The 21,793-nt window shown below is 47.1% G+C and overlaps 1 protein-coding gene across 1 annotated transcript; it reads left to right on the forward strand.

The window, feature by feature from the left end:
* The first annotated feature begins 5,980 nt into the window (after window positions 1-5,980).
* LOC307219321 (uncharacterized protein) lies at window positions 5,981-11,803 on the forward strand. The gene is made up of 2 exons (XM_079982429.1): window positions 5,981-6,755; window positions 11,020-11,803. Exons 1-2 carry the CDS (start codon window positions 6,551-6,553, stop codon window positions 11,592-11,594), a joined length of 780 nt encoding a protein of 259 aa, XP_079838555.1. The 5' UTR covers window positions 5,981-6,550; the 3' UTR covers window positions 11,595-11,803.
* Window positions 11,804-21,793: the final 9,990 nt, after the last annotated feature.

The following is a 21,793-nucleotide window of genomic DNA, read 5'->3' on the forward strand; positions in this document are numbered from 1 at the left end:
TCCCAGCGCCTGCCAACCTAGCAGTTCGAAAGCACCTCCGGGTGCAAGTAGATAAATAGGGACCGCTTACCAGCGGGAAGGTAAACGGCGTTTCCGTGTGCGGCTCTGGCTCTGGCTCTGGCTCTGGCCAGAGCAGCGATGTCACGCTGGCCACGTGACCCGGAAGTGTCTTCGGACAGCGCTGGCCCCTGGCCTCTTAAGTGAGATGGGCGCACAACCCCAGAGTCTGTCAAGACTGGCCCGTATGGGCAGGGGTACCTTTACCTTTACCTTTTACCTTTATGAACTTAGCATTACCCCACCCTTTTCATGTCTCTCGGACCCACACTGTGGCTGGCAAAGGACGTATCCAAAGATGAAAACAGGGACCTCCTAAGGAAAAGTGGGACATTCTGGGATCAAATCAGAAACCAGGAAAGCTTCTGTAAATCTGGGACTGTCCCCGGAAAATAGGGACACACACAGACAAAGCAAAGGCTCCTGTTTCCAAAAAGGACCGGGGGTGGGGGTGGAGCTGATCTCTCCATCACTTTTAATTGTTCTCTGAGATGTGGAAGGGAGGAAAAAGGAAAACGGGGACATTCTGGGATCAAATCAGAAACTGGGACGGCTTCTGTAATTCTGGGACTGTCCCTGGGAATCTGGTCCACTTGGAGGGCCTAGCGTTTGTGAGGGTGCTTTGCCTCCCGTAGGCAGGTGACACGCCATTCAAGTCTGAGCATGGGGAAAGATGTCTCTTGCATCAAGCGCACATGAATGAAAACACTTTGCATACGATCATGAAGCGCTGGCAGAAATATTCAGGTCTTGATATTTTCACCTGTGAAATCTTGGAGAGCTAGGATAATAGCAATGCAAGAGCTTTTCTCGCACAGTCCCATTGTTAGGTTTGCTGACATCATCTGTCACCTAGAAGCCCTGACAGCCCTGAGCAAAGCGTGATGGCATTTCCTAGGCTGGATGTTAAAAACAAAAACAAAACAACACCACACCACACTGTTCCTCCTGCTTGCCGCTTTGTTTTTCTCCGCCTGACTCTCTGCGTAGGGAACCGGGCTTGATGTTGCCGCCGTTGTTGGGCTGGATGTGAAGAAGGTGCAGCACTTGAAAAGCTACAGCAATTATTGTAATGGGACGTTGGCACTGCTCCCAGCCCAGATATTTCACAGCCAGTTAACTGCTCTCTTGGTGGCCTGAAAGGCAAGCAAGCTCTGAGATAACAGCCAGCCAGGTAGGAAGGGAACAGATGGGGAGCCTGCTGTGTTGCGCTTCCCTATAACAGGGTGCTGAAATAGGCCTTTGAGTCAGTGGCCAAAATGGGCTGTCTGGCAGATCAAGCACTTGATCCCACAAGGAACCAATTATCCCTAGAGAAATGGGGGTGAACATTCCAGATCACCCTAAATGAGATTGGGAAACAACCTGACAAATTGGCAATGTCCAATAATGTATTTGTTTGTTGATTGGGTTTATGTAGACTGCCTTTACACACACACACACACACACACACACACACACACGCACGTTGGATGCCCAGTGTGGGAGCATGTTCTCATGGTGTCTGGGGCTTTGCGATTACGTCCGCAAGATCCTTTAGTACACCCTTGGATGCAGCTCATCAGGCCCTGGAGATCTGAATTCATTTAAAGCATCCAGGTGTTCCTTTACTACCTCTTTTCCTATCCTGGGCTGCAGCTTCCTCCTTAAATCGTTTATTCTGTTATCACCAGGTTGAACATCACCTTCCTTTGGGGTAAAAACAGAGGCAAAGTAGGTGTTGAGTAGTTCCACCTTTTCTCTGTCACCCAAGAGCATTTCTCTGCCTTCCCCGCACAGAGGACCTACCACTTGCTTGTTCTTCCTCTTACTTCAGATATAGCCAAAGAAACCATTTATTATTATTTTTAACCTCTTGCAAGCCTGAGCTCATTCTGAGCTTTAGCCAGCCTGACTTTCCCCGTGCAACTGTTGGCTACTCGTGTATATTCTTCCTTAGTGATTTCCCCTTTCTTCCACTTCTTATACATGCCCTTCTTAACTCTCAGCTCATCTGTATTGCTGGGGGTCGAAGTAGGGGACCTCAAAGACCCTTCCAGCTCTGCGATTCTGCACTTGCCTAGGGAGAAACTAGACCAACTTTGTGCTTCTATGACCCACTGCTTTCTGTGCTGGTGTGGATGACTCAGTGTGCAACACAAGAGTGTAAAAATCCATAGCACATGTTACCAGCAGGTGGAACTCACCAGCACAGGATGTGGCTAAATCCAGGAATGTACCGGATGAAAACAATAGGCAGGGTATTTCCAGAGATGACATTTCTAGTGCTACCAGTTATAGCTGTCAATGCTATCTTGGCGGAAGGAGCTGAACAGGCCTGGAAATGGGGAGTTTCCTGGGATGAGAATGCACCATGGAATCAACATCTTTATCAACGACTTGGATGATGGACTCAAGGGCATCCTGATCAAATTTGCAGATGACACCAAACTGGGAGGGGTGGCTAACACCCCAGAGATCACACTTCAAAACGACCTTGACAGATTAGAGAACTGGGCCAAAACAAACAAGATGAATTTTAACAGGGAGAAATGTAAAGTATTGCACTTGGGCAAAAAAAGTGAGAGGCACAAATACAAGATGGGTGACACCTGGCTTGAGAGCAGTACATGTGAAAAGGATCTAGGAGTCTTGGTTGACCACAAACTTGACATGAGCCAACAGTGTGACGCGGCAGCTAAGAAAGCCAATGCAATTCTGGGCTGCATCAATAGGAGTACAGCTTCTAGATCAAGGGAAGTAATAGTGCCACTATATTCTGCTCTGGTCAGACCTCACCTGGAGTACTGAGTCCAGTTCTGGGCACCACAGTTCAAGAAGGACACTGACAAACTGGAACGTGTCCAGAGGAGGGCAACCAAAATGGTCCAAGGCCTGGAAACGATGCCTTATGAGGAACGGCTAAGGGAGCTGGGCATGTTTAGCCTGGAGAAGAGGAGGTTAAGGGGTGATATGATAGCCATCTTCAAATATATAAAAGGATGTCACATAGAGGAGGGAGAAAGGTTGTTTTCTGCTGCTCCAGAGAAGCGGACACGGAGCAATGGATCCAAACTACAAGAAAGAAGATTCCACCTAAACATTAGGAAGAACTTCCTGACAGTAAGAGCTGTTCGACAGTGGAATTTGCTGCCAAGGAGTGTGGTGGAGTCTCCTTCTTTGGAGGTCTTTAAGCAGAGGCTTGACAACCATATGTCAGGAGTGCTCTGGTGGTGTTTCCTGCTTGGCAGGGGGTTGGACTCGATGGCCCTTGTGGTCTCTTCCAACTCTATGATTCTATGATTCTATGAATCCCTCCTGGTGCTGCTAGATATGGAGTCTGTGAAGGGGAAAACATGTAGGAATTCTCTTTTGGGGCTCCTCCAGACACATGAGGAACACGATCTCTAGAGGTCCCAAAGCAATGCATAGCTCGCTTCCTCTGGAATATCCCTGGATCAGCTGCTGGTTCCCAGGAGGAAGTGGATCCAATGGTTCCTGCATCACAGTGGGTTGGACTACTAGATGATTCTTGGGATCTCTTCCTGCTCTTCCAAGCCTATGATTCTGTGGATTCTAGTTGTGAGGCCCCGGGAACTGCCTGATTTAGGCTCTTCCTGCTGGCAGCCAACAAATCCTTGTCTTGTCTCTCAGGACTGCCTTGAAACAAATCTCCTCACATCATGCAAAAATATATAATATATAGATGTTGTAAAGTTAGAATCATAGTATTTTAGATTAGGAAGGGACCTGCAGCTGCATCACCCCTTACAGGGAGACCAAACCAGCCATGAATTGGGTTAAAGCTCCAGTGGAACTTCAGAAAGCCAGTCTCCACGTGGCTTTCTTCTCCCTAGAATATTATCCCTTCTAACTACAGTCTGTTAAAGCTTTGGTTTTCCCAGCAGTGATGTATGGAAGTGAGAGCTGGACCATAAAGAAGGCTGATCACCGAAGAATGGATGCTTTTGAATTCTGGTGCTGGAGGAGACTCTTTAGAGTCCCATGGACTGCAAGAAGATCAAACCTCTCCATTCTGAAGGAAATCAGCCCTGAGTGCTCCCTGGAAGGACAGATCCTGAAGCTGAGGCTCCAAGACTTTGGCCACCTCATGAGAAGAGAAGACTCCCTGGAAAAGACCCTGATGTTGGGAAAGATGGAGGGCACAAGGAGAAGGGGACGACAGAGGACGAGATGGTGGGACAGTGTTCTCGAAGCGACCAGCATGAGTTTGACCCAACTGCGGGAGGCAGTGGAAGACAGGAGTGCCTGGCATGCTCTGGTCCAGGGGTCACGAAGAGGCAGACACGACTAAATGACTAAACAACAACAACAAAACTACAGTCTTCCTCTACCTGCCTTGATTTACACATGAAGAGGAAATCCCATGATTTCCTCTATGGATCCTACAGTTTATGCTTCCAGAGGACACCCTCTGTTTCTTGCCATAGTCCTTCTTTCACCTGCCAACAAATTCACCACCAACCGTTGCTCAAAATTTAATCCTGCCCACAATTCTATTTAACAGTTTATTGGTTAGTTTTTCTACTAAGGCTGTTTCCCATACTATTTGGTACCATTGGTCCATGCTTACTCCTGACAGGTCTCTCTAGTGTCTGCTTATGATGTTTCTGGCTGCTGAAAGTAGGTGGGTTATGAGCTCTTTGTGATGTGAGTGGGCATTGTTGTCTTGGAATGTGTTTAGTAGGGCCAGTTCTGAGGTGATTCCTAATACTTGCTTAGTTATTTTGCATATGTCTTGTATGGCTGTTGTCCAGAATAGTTGGATTTTGGGGCACTCCCACCACATGTGGAGGTTTGTGTCTGTGGAGGTGCACCCTCTCCAGCATTTTGGTGAGGTTCCTGGGCGTATTAGCGCTTATTTCCTTGGTGTTAGGTACCATCTGCGAGCGAGTTTCAAGGTGAGTTCTTTTCTTTTCGTTGATATGGAATTAAAGGTGGGGTTTAGACCACATTTGAGTCCATTGAGTGGGTTAATCTCATAGCCTATGTTGTCTTCCCATTCTTTTTTGATTACGTATAGGGGGTTTGTAGGATTTTGGAGTAGTATTTTGTATATTGCGGATACCATCCCTTTGTCGTGTTCCTTTGTTGTTAGGCTTTTCAAGGTGGCTATGAAGAAAGAATAAAACAAATTAAGGTCACACACAATATTTTTTTTAATGTAGGCAGCAATAAGAGCAGCAATAAAAGATATGTTTAGCACCCTTAGAGAGATTACCAAAATTATCCAATACTTCTATACTTATCGTACTTTCCTCACTCATCTTATTTTCTTCTTTAATGTTCTAGTCTATATCAATACTGAGCAGCTCTGGTTTTCCTTTGTTAATTTTATATCTCCTAACCCTGCTAGATTCTCTTAATTTTTTGATTAATCTTTCTGCTTAACGGTATCCTGTTTTAATTCGTTGGAAGCCGCCAATAGTGGCCGGGGCAACCTCGTCCGATGGGCATCATCATCATCATCATCATCGGAAAACAGAACATCTTCAGTACAAATGGGGAACTTATCTTTTGTATCCTTTGTTCATTGTTAACTTCTATAGCACCATGGTAGGTCCAACCCAACCCAACCTTACTGCAATAGCAAACATCTTCAGATACCCATTTAAGAGTATTCTTACCTACTACAATGTCTACTATATACAAACGCAAGAAATCTAACCAGGGCAGAGAAGGTGAAATGGCTGCTGTTACTGATGACTCTGTGACTTATAACATGGTTCTTTGTGCTTTGGCAGCTAGGAAGATTAGGAAGAAAGAACCGGATGAGCTAGCAGTCAGTTGCAAAGGGGACTCCAAGATCTAATTTGCACATTTTATTTGAGAATTACTTTTTATTCTGTGTAATAAGAAATTTTGGTGGATTTGACTGTGGTTTTACTGCATACGTAGCAACTGCTGTGTGTGTGTGTTCTTTTCTTTTCTTTTCTTTTCTTTTCTTTTCTTTTCTTTTCTTTTCTTTTCTTTTCTTTTCTTTTCCTTTCCTTCTTTGGATGTTGCCACTGCCTTTGGCTTGCACAATAAAATCCAATAAACCTGAAAAAGGATTCTCCTGGAGAAAGAGAACATCCTTGTTTTGCTCCTCTTTTAAAAACTACCTGTCTTGATAGCTGTCCATTTACTAAAGATCTTATATGTAGCTGGGTTAAAATAATTGGTCTGAGACAGCAAGCCTTTCGAAGCTTTCTTTGTAAGTGGCCACCCTATTCTGTAAAAAGACTTCTCACCACCAACGGAAGGCAGGAAGGCCCCAATTCCTTCATTCTGTGCCGAATATGTCATACTGGGTACTTTTCAGCTATCCAGCTTGCGTTGGTAATCTGTTAGAAACCTGGCTTTGCCTTATGAATTTATCCACAAAGAATTCCAACCTCTCTGCAAATAGAAATGTTGCAACCTTGCAATCAAGGTCAAAACATTGATAGATGCGATTGTGTTACAGGTAAAACACAGGTTGCTTGTAGTTGGCACGGTGGCATATTAGGAAATGGAATTTGGCTGTCAACGAGATGTTCTCATAAGTCACCATGCAAAGTATTTCCGGCTCCACCTAGAGAGGGTATATAAACTAGGATGGTTCAGTCCTGGTCCAAAAGAGCTGCCTCTCAGCGCCACCATGAAGTCAGGTGGCTTCTTGCTCCTTGTGGGGTCCTTGGTCCTCTGGGCTGCCCTGCTGGCTGCACCACACACAGGTAAGGAGAGGCAGTTGTTGGGATGCAAAGCCAGGGGCCTCATGGGCTGGGACCACCCAGGCAAGGAAAGGATGTGGGATTTCTTTTTCTGGTGGAGGAAATCAGGAAATGGTTTTGCAATGAGGAAGAGTAGACATGCAGTTCTGGGACTTGCATGTCAAAGGCAGGTTTCAAATTTGGAATTGGGCAGTGGTTGGGAGGGAATTTTGGGATGGGAAGGAAGAGTAGCCAGAGGGAACCTCAGGGCTCGGAATGAGCTGCTCAGCTTCTGCAGCAGGAAAGTGAATCTACAAGATTGCATAGTTCACATTTCCCTAACCATTCTGTGAACTGAAATACCTCTATCCTTCAAAAGTCACACATCTCTGAATTTGGTGACGCATTGCCCCAACCCAAAAATTTATAGAATCATAGAAGTGTCGAGTCGGAAAGTACTCAGAAGATTGTCTAGTCCAGTCCTCTGAACATGAATATACAAAGGGCATTATGTTAGGGGAAACTGCTTGCAGAAACGTGTATACAAAATCTGTATCTTACAAGAAATATGCTTGAAATACAGACATTCAGTTTTGTGCAGAATTTCTGAAACAAAACTTGCAGACCGATGCAGAAATGTGTGTGTGTGAGAGAGAGCCAAAGTCAAGACTGAAAAACGAGAAGCTGAATTGGACAGATGCTGAGCACCCCCTCCCTGGGGCTCTGAGGGCAGAACTGGCTTCACAGAGAAAAATGGGGGCCCAGTTGTTGCATGGAGGCTGAGGGGAGAGGAGCAAAGGGGATCCAGCGGCTGAGGTGGGCCAGAATTGGCACATTCTCCAGGGGCCACAATCTGCAAAGAACTACAGAGCAAATGGACTTGGGCTGGATGGTCACTTGGGATGCAAGCCAGAGATTTTGTGCTGAGGTGGCCATGATTATGGGGGGGGGGGGAGTGAGACCCTCTAGTACAGCGGTTCTCAACCTGTGGTCCCCAGATGTTGTTCGACTACAACTCCCATCATCCCTGAGCTCTGGCCTTGCTAGCTAGGGGTGATGGGAGTTGCAGTTCAACAACATCTGGGGACCCACAGGTTGAGAAAGGCTGCTCTAGTGCAAATCAATACAAGCAGGTGAACATGTGAGATGCAATAAGAGGAACAGTGGAGGGAGTTGGAGAATAAAAGACTGAGAGGTGATATGAGTCCCGTTTTCAAATATCTGAAGGAGATTCTGACTAAACATTGGGAAGAACTTTCTGGCGGTAAGAGCTGTTTGACAGTGGAACAGACTGTCTTGGGGAGGTTGTGGAATCTCCTGCCATTGGAGTTTTCCAAAGAGAGGTTGGGTGGCCTTCCGTCAGGGATTCTTTAGCTGAAATTCCGCACTGCAGAGAGCTGGACTAGATGATCCTTGGGGTCCCTTCCAGCTCTAGGATTCTTTGATACTTTAGCTAGGATTCCTGCATTGCTGGGAGTAGAAGTAGGGGACCTTGAGGACCCACCCAATTCTACGATTCTGCACTTGGCTAGGGAGAGACCTTGATGCCCCCGTCTGGTTCTCTCTCACCCTGTTGCTTCCCATCAGTGAGCAGAACCTGGCAGAGTTTTACCCAGTGGGAGAGATTCTGTTACTCTCTGTGGCTAGACAGGAGGAGGAATGTGGTGGCTGGGGCCCATCCAAGCTAAACAGAAATGGCCGGGGAGCTAATTGCTGCCACAGCTCCTGGGATTGCTTCATGCCCGACGATGCCCGGGGCCAAGATACAGAGAAGGAAGAAGCTTCATGCTCACCTGCCTGGACCTTGGTGTCTGGTGCATCACGAGCCACTCTGCAGCGCGGTCAAGGGGCTCTGGCCACACCAAACCCTCCTGCAGCCTCCTTTCCTCACTGAGCACCAGCCCCATCCCACATGGAGCAACAGCTCCAAAGCTGTACACCTCCCTCGCCTCACACACCTTGTTGTCACAAACGGGAGCCACACCTGTGGCAGAAGGGCGGAGGCTGTTGCCTTCCTCACCTCGCCCAAACTGCTGCACGTCCTGCAGATCAGATCAGAGGTGGAGCTGAAGGTTGGAAGATTCGGGATGGATGGAAGGAAGTCCTCCTTCACACAGCTCAGAGTTAGACTGTGGAACTCCCTCCCACATGAAGCAGGGGTGGGCACCAAGCTAGGTGACTTTAGAAGAGGACTGGACAAATTCAGGGAGGAGGAGAGGGCTATGGATGGCTGAGGCATTCCCAAAGCAAAGGAAGGATTGAACTCTGATTAATAAGAATACACACAGAGGCTTGAACCAGCAAGACACTGGGAAGGGTGCGTATAATAATCTCTGCCTCCAGCCCCTGGACCAGGTCCTTTTATTGACAAAAGAGCTTTTCACAGAGTGTTCGTAAGAACCAATCAGATTTCTTCAGAGCATTTCAACAAACCCCATGTGAGGACAAAGTTAAACTACCAAAATTAATTAAGCACACATATTTCTGGGGTAAACAAAACAGAACTACAAAGGAGTGCGTCTGGCAACCCCCAGAGGTGATAAACAAGCAAAATACATGGCCAGAAAGACAGCCATCATTGTCACCTTCAGTTGAGATCTGTTTCCAGGCCCTAAGATTAACATCCTGGGATTAACATATCAGAAAGGCTACTTCAAAGAAGCTGCCCACTGTCTTTGATGACCCAGAACACCTGCCTGCCTGGCGAAGCAGCTGGGCTGCGTACTTGACTTGTCAAGCAAGAGAAATGGGCAGTAGAGGAAATGGCCAGAGATGCAGAGGGCTGTGGGATTTGGTCAGAAATTATTGTCAATGAATGAAACCCAGTCAACGCAATCCTTTCATCGCGGACACAATGGCTTGATGCATATTTCATGATTCCTCATAGTAATCCCACCTGACCCCACACTCTGGATGTTTGCACTCCTACAGATGGCTCCAAGCCAAGATGGCTCCACAGTTGGAGACAGCAATGCTTCTCCAGTGGCTGGAAACTGCAGGAGGAAGGAGCTGCTCTGATGCTTGGATCCCGCTTGTGGGTTGGCCACTGTGAGAAGAGGATGCTGGTGAGATGGGCCACTGGCCTGATCCAGCAGGCTCTTCTTAGGTTCCTTGGACTGGTCTCTGAACTCAACAGTGGGCTGCATGAAGGTCAACAAAGTGACCCTGAATCCTGGCAAGACGGAGGTGCTGGGAGGGGTGTGCAGTTGGTCAGCTGCCTCCTTCACACGGGGTTGTATTCCCCTAGAAGAACAGGCTCCATGTTTCATCAAATCCATCTCTAGAGGCGCAGGTGACCTCAGTGGCCAGGAGTGCCTTTCCCCAGCTTTGGCCATTTCTGGACCAGGGGAACCTGACCACTATGGTCTGTGTACTGGTAATCTCCAGGTTGGATTACTGAAGGAGTGTCTTCAACCCCATCATCCAACCCAGACACTGAGGTCCATCTCCAAGGGCCTTCTGGTGGGAAGTGAAGTTGCAGGGAACCAGGCAGAAGGCCTTCTTGGTGGTGGCAACCTCCCTGTGGAACACCCTCCCATCAGATAAACAACTACATGAAATAAACAACTACATGACTTTCTGAAGATATCTTAAGGCAGCCCTGTATTGGGAAATTTTTAATGCTTGATGTCTCACTGTGTTTCTGGTATGCTGGAAGCTGCCAAGAGTGGCTGAGGCAACCCAGTCATAATGGGTGGGGTATGTAATAAATAATAATAATATAAAATTATTATTATTTGGTCTATGTGGGCTGCCCCTGAAGTTGGTGCACAAGCTCCAGCTCCTTGGCTCTTGTCTGTGAAAGATGCGTTTGCACCTGGGCAACAGCTCAGCCCCTTCCAAGAAGGAGGGCACCTTGCATTTCCCATGCCCAAACTTCCCTGACACAAGTACACATTATGAGGATGTCAGGTGTTATGTACTGAGTTGAATGGAATCCAAAATGCAGTAGTCTGATTGGTCCTAGAACAATAGGATTCAGAATGCAGCAGTCTGGTTGGTCCACAGGAGCCACCCAATCCAGCTCCAGGTGGAAGGGAATCCGCAACCTGATTGGCCTACAGGAGAATCCTGGAATTAGCCAATCACGTGGGGCCCATTGTGTAAACAAAGTATATAAAGCAGACATTCTGGGGGAACTTCCATTCCTCCTCACCACTATGAGCTGAATAAAGAGCATGAAATCCACTCTCGACTGAGTATATTTCATCAGGGGACTGGGAACAGCCGCTGTGGGAGCTGAGAGGCGGTTAACTAACTGCATGCCCTTCATATTTTCTGTCTTCAGAGACACCAGGAAGGGCATCTCCTGCCCCTCGCTGTGCCCAGATGGAAGCCACACCCGAGTGCAAAGAAGCCTCCGGGAAGAATAGCAAGGTGAGAAAGGATGAGGAGCTGGCCCAGAATACCCCTGTGGCTAAGGAGCTGCAAGACGCTGGCCTGATAAAAGCCGTCTCTGATGAAAAGTCAGCGAGTGGAGAAACCACTGGGAAGCCACTGTCCGAAGCGGGACGTGTCGCCAATGATGGGCCGGCTGCCTCTGGGGGGCAGCCCGGAAACGGAGAAGGGGCAGGGGCTGGTGTTGAACTGGGCAGACTCCCCAGTGGGGAAACGCTAGCAGAGCTTGCAAGGCCACCCCCCCTTGAGGAACTGGACGACCGTGACGATGACGATGATGATGACAAAGACGATGACGACGATGACGACGAAGACGATGATGACGATGATGACGACGACGATGATGACGATGACGACGACGACGATGATGATGACGATGATGACGATGACGACGACGATGACGATGATGATGATGATGACGATGATGACGACGATGATGACAACGATGGTGGTGATGGCGATTGACCCCGGCCAACATCCTTGGGGTCCCTGGCCAGCGCCTTGCCCCAGTGTGTGAGAAAGGGAAAGATAGAGCTCATCAAAGTAGCGCATGCGCAGAGTTCTTGCCACGTGACAAACTGCAGAGAGGGAACTTGCTTTATCCCTGGGTCACATGCTGGGGAATCTTTCTTGCTGCATCACAGACCTTGGCCTCTCTGGAAGAGGATAGATAGATAGATGATAGATAGATAGATATATAGATAGATAGACAGACAGATAGACAGATAGACAGATAGACAGACAGACAGATGGACAGATAGCTAAGAGGAGCAGACATGAGGCCTAGCTAGCCCAGCCTCCTGTTCCCATAGATTGGACCCCCACAGATGCCCTCATGGGAAACCCCACAGCCAGCCAGGCAGGGAGGGGTCCCCTTCCAGTGCTGCGCCTCTGCAACTGGTTGTCGTTGAGTCGTGTCCGCCTCTTCGTGACCCCCTGGACCAGAGCACGCCAGGCACTCCTGTCTTCCACTGCCTCCCACAGTTTGGTCCAACTCATGCTGGTCGCTTCGAGAACACTGTCCCACCATCTCGTCCTCCGTCGCCCCCTTCTCCTTGTGCCCTCCATCTTTCCCAACATCTGGGTCTTCTCCAGGGAGTCTTCTCTTCTCATGAGGTGGCCAAAGTCTTGGAGCTCTGATCCTGGCCTGTAGGCAGTAGAGATTCTTCAGTTTCTCTGCTCAGCAGAAAAGGCCCACAGCCTCATCCCTTGGGAAACTCTCTGCTCACATTCATTTCAGTAGGGATTCTGCTGGAGAACTTCAGCTGTGGTTCCTGTGTTGCAAGTGGGTGGGGTTGGATTAGTTGACCCCCGGGGTCCCCTCCAACCGTACAATTCTATGGACTTCCCAGGGGGGAAGTGTTCCAGGGTTTGCTCCAAACCTTGCTTCATGCTGGAGGTCCCACAGAGCTGCCTCTTGAAATCCAAAGGGACACCCTCCCACCCGCTGGGGGTGCAGGACTCAGGGGCTCCCTGTGTGGGTATTATGAACCAAAACAAAATAAAAAAATTCCTTCCAGTAGCACCTTAAAGACCAACTAAGTTACTGGAAGGAATTTTTTTTTATTTTGTTTTGACTATGGCAGACCAACACGGCTACCTACCTGTAACTGGTATTATGAACCAGCAAGCCTCGTTGGCATGTTGTGCAGCACATGGCCACCAGAGGGCAGCACTGGCAGGCCTTTTGCAAAACTCAGAAGCAAACATTCCAGCTGTTCTTAAAACAACACCTTTGCATGGCAAATACCAGCTCCCTTGCTTTGGTGCTGCAAAGGTTGATCTAATCCACCTTCCCGAAGGCCTTGACTGTCTTCCTGTTCAGATGATGATGAGCTGGATGAAGAGGATTTTGGCCCTTCAAAGTTCCTGCCAACTGAGTTTTGAGATTCAGTAAAACTACACATGCCTTTTAAAAAACACCTGTTTGGCATAATATAATCATGGAAATGTACAGCTGGAAGGGGCCTCCAGGGGCCATTAGTCCAACCCCCTCCAAGGCAGGAAATACTGCTCAAGAAACCCTGACTGCTGGTCAATGAAGCATAGAAGCAAAGGTCCGTGGGCTTGGAAGGGACCCCACAATTAATTATGTTTATATTCACCTGCTTTGATATAAACTAATTGTCTTGCTTTGATGGTACCCTTTTCTATGGCCCTGGGATACAGGGCTCAGAGCCCAGAGAGAGAAAGTATCTGCAATGTTTGGTATATAATACCCAAACATTGCAGATACTTTCCCTCTATATATAATTTTCTGTTTAATACTCATTTAAACATCCTTGAAATATCAATAACTTTCCTTCCTCTCCTTCCACGGTTCATTTTGCGTATCCTAAATCCCTGGATATTTTACAAAAACTAAAGCGTTCAGTATTCCCTTATTATATCCATCAAAACTTATTTACACTGTTGAATTTATCTTAATGCTGCCACCATTTTCAAGTGCACACAATTTCCACCCATGTATTAAATAAACGTTTTCCAGTCTTCTCTAAACGTATGTTCTTCATGTTCTCTTATTCTACAGTATAAGTTAAGTCTGCAAGCTGCACGTTGTTTGGGTATTTGTCAAGTGCAAACTCTTGGTCAGGTGGCGAACGAATGCTGCTCTGTTCTGTGAAGAATGTTTGCAAGTTTGCATGGGTGCAGATAAGTCGTCTCCTTGCTGCGGAGGTTGTCCCAGGTCTGTAAAGAACTGGCAGGCAGGCTTGCTAGAAGTCTATACCTTTCTTCAATAAAGCATTAGAAAAGATCAATCTGATGTCTTCAGCATCCTTCTTTTGGAATCCTGTATGCCATGGCTCCTATGACCCCAATTCTGGCTCTGTGGGGCATGTTATAGGAATTTTGAGGATATATATATATATATATATATATATATATATATATATATTAAATGTTCATAAATGTACAAGGCAAACACATACACAAGTATACAAACCACGTGTCTGAAATAGTACAGGAGAACAATCCTGAAGCCATATTGACTCTCCCAAATTGACCTCAAATATTTCTCTGCAAGGAGGAAGGAAATGGGGAAAGCTTTCCAATGGTCTTTGGACTATAGGGGCTTACACCTCCCTGTAAATACCGTCTGGCAAGTATCTGTTAAGCTAAGCACACTATCAATATGCGTAAGAGATTCAGGAACTAAGTATTTACCATCTCCAAGGAATGGCCAGGCTACCCAGAAAAGGCAATCAGATAAGGCATTATCAGGTCTCCTGGCAGACAGGAGAGAAGCAACACACTCAAATTTCTGCTGGGGACCACCTCTTTCTGTGATGTATGTATGATGTTCTGGGGGGAGGTCTTGAGCTACAGGGTGGGTAATTTCAAAAGTCTATATAAGCGCTTGTGCACCAATGTTCTGGGTTCCTCTCCCTTCTCCCTGCGTGAGGGGAATGGGGGACCCCGTTGCAACAGTTCAATAAAGATCAGGCTTACTAGCTACTTTGCTTCTCAATATTCTCTGGCTTCTGTTATTTTCTCCTACTGATAGAGAACCTACAAGGACTCTATATGGGCTCTTGGGGATTCAAACCACCAACCTTCTGATCAGCAAGTCCTAGGCCCTGTGGTTTAACCCGCAAATCATAAAAAACCACAACAACTTCAGTCCTAAAAAAAGTTCAACAACTCTGGGGTAAAATCATAAAAAAGCCCAACAAGTTAAATCCTAAAAAAAGTCAACAACTTTGGTTGGCCCTCACGGCCCTTCACTTCATCAAATCTGGCCTGTCAGGGGTGCCTCAGGGCTCCACCCTCTCCCCCAGTTCCCTGCAGATTTATTTCTGATGCATCAGGAGTTGTTCTGCCTTCTCACCTCTTCTGCTCTTCTTTCTGTTTTCTGCATGATTGCGATGATGTCAGCTGAAAATCTCCTGCAAAGCACTCACTTGTAATAGCTGTGCATAATAGCTGTTATATAATGTTTCTATTGTCTGCATCCAGATAACATACATTGATAATGCAATATGGGAGCAAAGAGGACACCTGTCACTCTGAGCTGCGGATCATCAGTAAAGATTGTGTAGGCGGCAAATCCTTATAATTGGGGATCTTTTGAAAGCCACTCTCTGTCAGACTACGGCTCCAGTGTCTGAAATGTTGCAACCATAGAATAGAGTTGTCGTAACTCCGTACGATGGCTGTGGACTGCCTTGCGAGGTTGCTGCAAGTTACTCATTCTCAACCCACCCTCCCAGCAGAACCTGCAGGGTGAAGATGAGAACACTGGACTGCACTGCAAGGTTGTCGTAAGCGACTCCCTGTCTCAGTTTCCTTCTGCAGCAATGCTCCCTTTGCCTCTCCCCATTGCAAGATGGAGGCAGGAATAGTAGACCTTTTGTTTATTTAGCCTCCCCTCCCCAAAGTCAGAAAACACTGGAGAGCAAATTTATGCTGCTGTTCTCATGCGCTGCCCCACATTTCCCCCAGTGGTTGCCTGGGCTTATAACGGGGGAGGCTATCTCTTAGTTATCCTGATCCCAGGCTACAGAGAGCACTGTGGAGCAGGATCCATCTGCAATTCAGAACTGCAGCTTATTGGCAGCCGGCGGGATTCTTTCAGCAGTGGAGTCACAGGATTCCTCCATGAGCAGTTGAGTTGGCGTGTGTGCACATGTACGCGCGCACACACACACACACACACACACACACACACACACACACAGTGAGTACTGGAGTACTGTGTCCAGTTCTGGGCACCACAGTTCAAGAGGGACACTGACAAACTGGAACGTGTCCAGAGGAGGGCAACCAAAATGGTCAAAGGCCTGGAAACGATGCCTTATGAGGAACGGCTAAGGGAGCTGGGCATGTTTAGCCTGGAGAAGAGGAGGTTAAGGGGTGATATGATAGCCATGTTCAAATATATAAAAGGATGTCACATAGAGGAGGGAGAAAGTTTGTTTTCTGCTGCTCCAGAGAAGCGGACACGGAGCAATGGCTCCAAACTACAAGAAAGAAGATTCCACCTAAACATTAGGAAGAACTTCCTGACAGTAAGAGCTGTTTGACAGTGGAATTTGCTGCCAAGGAGTGTGGTGGAGTCTCCTTCTTTGGAGGTCTTTAAGCAGAGGCTTGACAACCATATGTCAGGAGTGCTCTGATGGTGTTTCCTGCTTGGCAGGGGGTTGGACTCGATGGCCCTTGGGGTCTCTTCCAACTCTAGGATTCTATGAATATATATATATATATATATATATATATATATATATATATAGTTGTACCTCGGGTTACATACGCTTCAGGTTACATACGCCTCAGGTTACACACTCTGCTAACCCAGAAATAGTGCCTCAGGTTAAGAACTTTGCTTCAGGATGAGAACGGAAATCGCACAGCAGCAGCAGGAGGCCCCATTAGTTAAAGTGGTGCTTCAGGTTAAGAACAGTTTCAGGTTAAGAACGGACCTCCGCAACGAATTAAGTACTTAACCCGAGGTACCACTGTGTGTGTATGTATATATATATATATATATATATATGTGTGTGTGTGTGTGTGTGTATGTTATTAAGTTTTCTATTTTACAGTTTTAAATACAGTACTCATTTAAACATCCTAACAATATCAATGACTTCCCTTCCTCTCTTTTCATGGTTCATTTTGCATACCTCAAATCCCTGCATATTTTACATTCTGTCCATTAAAACTTGTTTACACTGTTGAATTTATCTTAATGCTGGCAATGTTTTAAAGTGCACACTGTTTCCCCCCATGTAATCAACAAACATTTTCCAATCTTCTTTAAACTTATGTTCTTCTTGTTCTCATATTCTATAATCATTTTAGCGTTTTGTTGGTAGCCAGCCAGATGGGCATGGTATAAAAAATAAATAAATTATTATTATTATTATTATTATTATTATTATTAAAGTCTGCAAGCTGGGCATATTCCATCAGTTGCCATTCTTCTTTAATTGGGACCTCTCTCATTTTCCATTTTGGGGCTAATAAAACACGGGCTCGAGTTGGCACATTTTGTCCCAGCGGCAGCTTCCAAGTCAGCCTTGGGGGGCAACCCCAAACACAGCCCTTTGCAGTTGTCCAGCCTCTCATCTCCTAGCACATAGATGACAGTGGCCAGGCAAGCCAGATCTCAAATGGGGTCCCTCCCGGTGCTACGATTCTGTATCCAAAATGTGTACACCTGCGCAGAAAGGCAAGGGTCTGGAGAAGGTGGTTCTGGGATGAGGATGGCTTAATTTCTGTGGTCTCTGCTCTGGTAGCCTCTAGGTTACTGGGGTGAGCAAACCTTTTCAGCAGGGGCCAGTCCACTGTCCCTCAGACCTTGTGGGGGGCCAGACTACGTTTTGGGGAAAAAATACGAATGTATTCCTATGCCCCACAAATAACCCAGAGATTCTGGGCACCACAGTTCAAGAAGGACACTGACAAACTGGAACGTGTCCAGAGGAGGGCAACCAAAATGGTCAAAGGCCTGGAAACGATGCCTTATGAGGAACGGCTAAGGGAGCTGGGCATGTTTAGCCTGGAGAAGAGGAGGTTAAGGGGTGATATGATAGCCATGTTCAAATATATAAAAGGATGTCACATAGAGGAGGGAGAAAGGTTGTTTTCTGCTGCTCCAGAGAAGCGGACATGGAGCAATGGTTCCAAACTACAAGAAAGAAGATTCCACCTAAACATTAGGAAGAACTTCCTGACAGTAAGAGCTGTTTGACAGTGGAATTTGCTGCCAAGGAGTGTGGTGGAGTCTCCTTCTTTGGAGGTCTTTAAGCAGAGGCTTGACAACCATATGTCAGGAGTGCTCTGATGGTGTTTCCTGCTTGGCAGGGGGTTGGACTCCATGGCCCTTGTGGTCTCTTCCAACTCTATCATTCTATGATTCTATTCTATGATTCTATGATTCATTTTAAATAAAAGCACACATTCTACTCATGTAAAAACACCAGGCAGGCCCCACAAATAACCCAGAGATAAAAGGACACATTCTACTCATGTAAAAACACAATGATTCCTGGACCATCCATGGGCCGGATTTAGAAGGCGATTGGACTGGATCTGGCCCCTGGGCCTAAGGTTGCCTACCCATGGGTTACGGCAACGTGTTATATGCAGGGCTGCCTCTGAAGGCGGCTCAGAAGCTTCAGCTGGTGCAGAATTTGGCAGCCAGGCTGCTCCCTGGGACAAAATGTCTTGAGCATCTCGCACGGATCCTGGCCCAGCTGCCCTATCTGCCAGTGAGTTTCCAGGCCCAATTCAAAGTGCTGGTTTGGACCTCAAGGACCACCTCTCCCTGTGTGAACTGACCTGGACCCTGTGATCACGACCTGGGGTCCTTCTTCGCGTGCCTCCTCCATGAGACGTCCAGAGGGTGGCAGAACAAGAAAGGGCTTTTTCTGTGGTGGCTCCCTGATTGTGCAATGCTCTTCCCAGGGAGTCCTGCCTGGTGCCTTCATTACATCTCTTTAAAGGGTAAAGGGGATCCCTGACCATTAGGTCCAGTCGTGGCCGACTCTGGGGTTGCGGTGCTCATCTCGCTTTATTGGCTGCTTCCAGGTATAGCTTCCGGGTCATGTGGCCAGCATGACTAAGCTGCTTCTGGCGAACCGGAGCAGCGCACGGAAATGCCGTTTACCTTCCCACTGGAGTAGTACCTATTTATCTACTTGCACTTTGACGTGCTTTCGAACTGCTAGGTTGGCAGGAGCTGGGACTGAGCAATGGGAACTCACCCCATTGCGGGGATTCGAAGTGAGGCATCTAATCATAGCCTGCATTTTTATTAAGGCTTGATCAGGGCCTGTATTTTAAAATGAGCTTAAAGATTTTCAAATGTTCATGCCAGGCAGAAGACCAGCTGCCTAAGAACCTTGGCAAGATGTTTATTCTCCTGGACAAGGGGGCCCCCTGATTTATAGCAGAAAACAATTCTCAAAGTCAAAGGGAATTACAGGCTGACAGCCAAGGTTACACTGACCCTACATATTACAGAGGATAAAAAAGCAGAGAAAAACATAATTAAGAGTGGGTAAATAGTAAAATGACGCAGGTGGCGCTGTGGGTTAAAGCCTCAGCGCCTAGGACTTGCCGATCGAAAGGTCGGCGGTTCGAATCCCTGCGGCGGGGTGCGCTCCCGCTGCTCGGTCCCAGCGCCTGCCAACCTAGCAGTTCGAAAGCACCTCCGGGTGCAAGTAGATAAATAGGGACCGCTTACCAGCGGGAAGGTAAACGGCGTTTCCGTGCGCGGCTCTGGCTCGCCAGATGCAGCTTTGTCACGCTGGCCACGTGACCCGGAAGTGTCTCCGGACAGCGCTGGCCCCTGGCCTCTTAAGTGAGATGGGTGCACAACCCCAGAGTCTGTCAAGACTGGCCCGTATGGGCAGGGGTACCTTTACCTTTACCTAAATAGTAAAATAAAACCATGTGCCTCCCATTCAACTTGAGCCATATTTTCCTAAGGTTGAAAGGTCAAGAGCAGTGAAAAAGGCAACTGGCTTGGCTGGAGAAGATAGGTTTTCTTTCTTTCTATTTTTGAGGCTGTAAAATGTTCCTTCCTTTTTTACTTTGAAAAGGTTTATTCTTCTAAAAAGCTATCTATGTTATGTATTAAATATATTGGCTTAAATGTAATTATGCAAAGGAATTAAAGGTAAAGGTAAAGGTACCCCTGCCTGTACGGCCAGTCTTGACAGACTCTGGGGTTGTGCGCCCATCTCACTTAAGAGGCCAGGGGCCAGCGCTGTCCGGAGACACTTCCGGGTCACGTGGCCAGCGTGACATCGCTGCTCTGGCGAGCCAGAGCCGCACACGGAAACGCCATTTACCTTCCCGCTGGTAAGCGGTCCCTATTTATCTACTTGCACCCGGAGGTGCTTTCGAACTGCTAGGTTGGCAGGCGAACTGCTAGGTTGGCAGGCAAAGGAATTAGAAGCTAAGAAATGTTAAATCCTTATGCTAGATTCTTATTTCATATAGTTGGAAGAGATCACAGGGGCCATCAGCCACCAGCCCAGCCCCCCCTGCCAAGCAGGAAACATCATTAGAGCATACATATGGTTGTCAGGCCTTTGTTTAAAAGACCTTCAAGAGAAGGAGATCTTTCAATGATGATCCTTGACATCTGTTTAAGATAAAAATTTAAGATTAACCATCTGTTTTGGAGGGCAATAGGGCGAGGTGAGCTGGTAATTAAGGTTCCTTGTTGAGACACATGTAAGATATATTACTACTTATTTGTCATTTATAGATAGAAGAATATATATCTTTTTGTTTCCCATAAAAGGACAAGAGGAAATGGGTGTATCTTTTGTGATTGGTTCTAGCAAACAGCCAATAGGAATTTCAACCAGGCTGATTGGACAGAGGCAGCCACAGGAGGAGCAAGGGGGCTGGATTAAGGAAATATAAGTGCTGGCCAGAATGGCAGGAGGCCAGGCCAGAGCTTGGTAACCATATACCACTGTGCCTCTCATTTATTTGTCTGACAAATAAATTATTATTTTAATTTCTCTATTGCTGCGTTGAATATTTCATTCCAGCTAAGCGTTAACCACAAGCAGGGTGCTACAGAAGTGCCGACCTTCTGATCAGCAAGTCCTAGGCTCTGTGGTTTAACCCACAGTGCCACCCGTGTCCCGTGTGCATGTTTTTGCAACCCCCCCCAACTTAATGTCTTTTTGCATTTTATAGGGGTTACTGTTTGTTACTAAATTATGTTTCCTTGTGATGTTTATCGCCTTGTGATCCTCGAATGAAGGGCAGTAAAGAAAATTTAATAATAACGATGATAACGATAACAACAATGACAATGCATTTCGACGCACACTGCATCTTGGTATTTGCATATTTGTATACATGACTTGGCTGGAGAACTGCATTGCAAAATTCGGAGACGTGAGTATTTCAAACGACGACTGTGTTTCAGCTCTTGCATTGCTTTGGAAAGTGTGGCTTTGGTAGGTTTCGGGTGAAAAAGAAACAGAGAAGGAAATGAAAACCAGAGTGTGGTCAGAGCTGACTATGGGCTGTGGGTGGTGCTTTCTTGAAAGTTTCAGGGAAGCACGGATGAGTCGCCCGGGGGGCGGGGGGGGGGGGGCTTCCTCTGCCTCAGCCTCTGTGCCTTGCGAGCAGCTTCTTAATTTGGGAGGCCAAGGAAGGAACAAGGAAATCAGCTGGCCTGGGCTTGCCAGTGTTAGCCAACAGGGAAGCCTGGCTCTGCAAAAAGCTTTGGGAACTGGTGAGGAGCTCAGTCGACAAAGGAAGAAAGGGAAGGGAGGAAGGAGATGAAGGATGAGCACAAATGAGTAGCCTGCAGCTGGCGGGATCATGTCAGGGAAGCAAAAGGGACAGAGAGGCCATGGAGCAGGGGGCGGCAAGGCTTATTGAAATAGAGTTGAGAGTGGATTTCATGGTCTTTATTCAGCTCATAGTGGTGAGGAGGAATGGAAGTTCCCCCAGAATGTTTGCTTTATATACATTATTTACACAATGGGCCCCACATGATTGGCTAATTCCGGGATTCTCCTGTAGGCCAATCAGGTTGCGGATTCCCTTCCACCTGGAGCTGGATTGGGTGGCTCCTGTGGACCAATCAGACTGCTGCATTCTGAATCCTATTGTTCTAGGACCAATCAGACTGCTGCATTCTGGACTCTATTGTTCTAGGACCAATCAGACTGCTGCATTCTGAA

This window comes from Podarcis cretensis, assembly GCF_951804945.1.
Source record: "Podarcis cretensis genome assembly, chromosome: 6".
Classification (NCBI taxonomy): Eukaryota; Metazoa; Chordata; class Lepidosauria; order Squamata; family Lacertidae; genus Podarcis; species Podarcis cretensis.

Bases quoted from the DNA above. Each gene is read 5' to 3' on its own strand.
- LOC307219321 (XM_079982429.1), top strand. From the start codon at position 6,551: ATGGAATTTGGCTGTCAACGAGATGTTCTCATAAGTCACCATGCAAAG. The intron at 6,756-11,019 runs GTAAGGAGAGGC...TTCTGTCTTCAG, and splicing joins GCTGGCTGCACCACACACAG to AGACACCAGGAAGGGCATCT.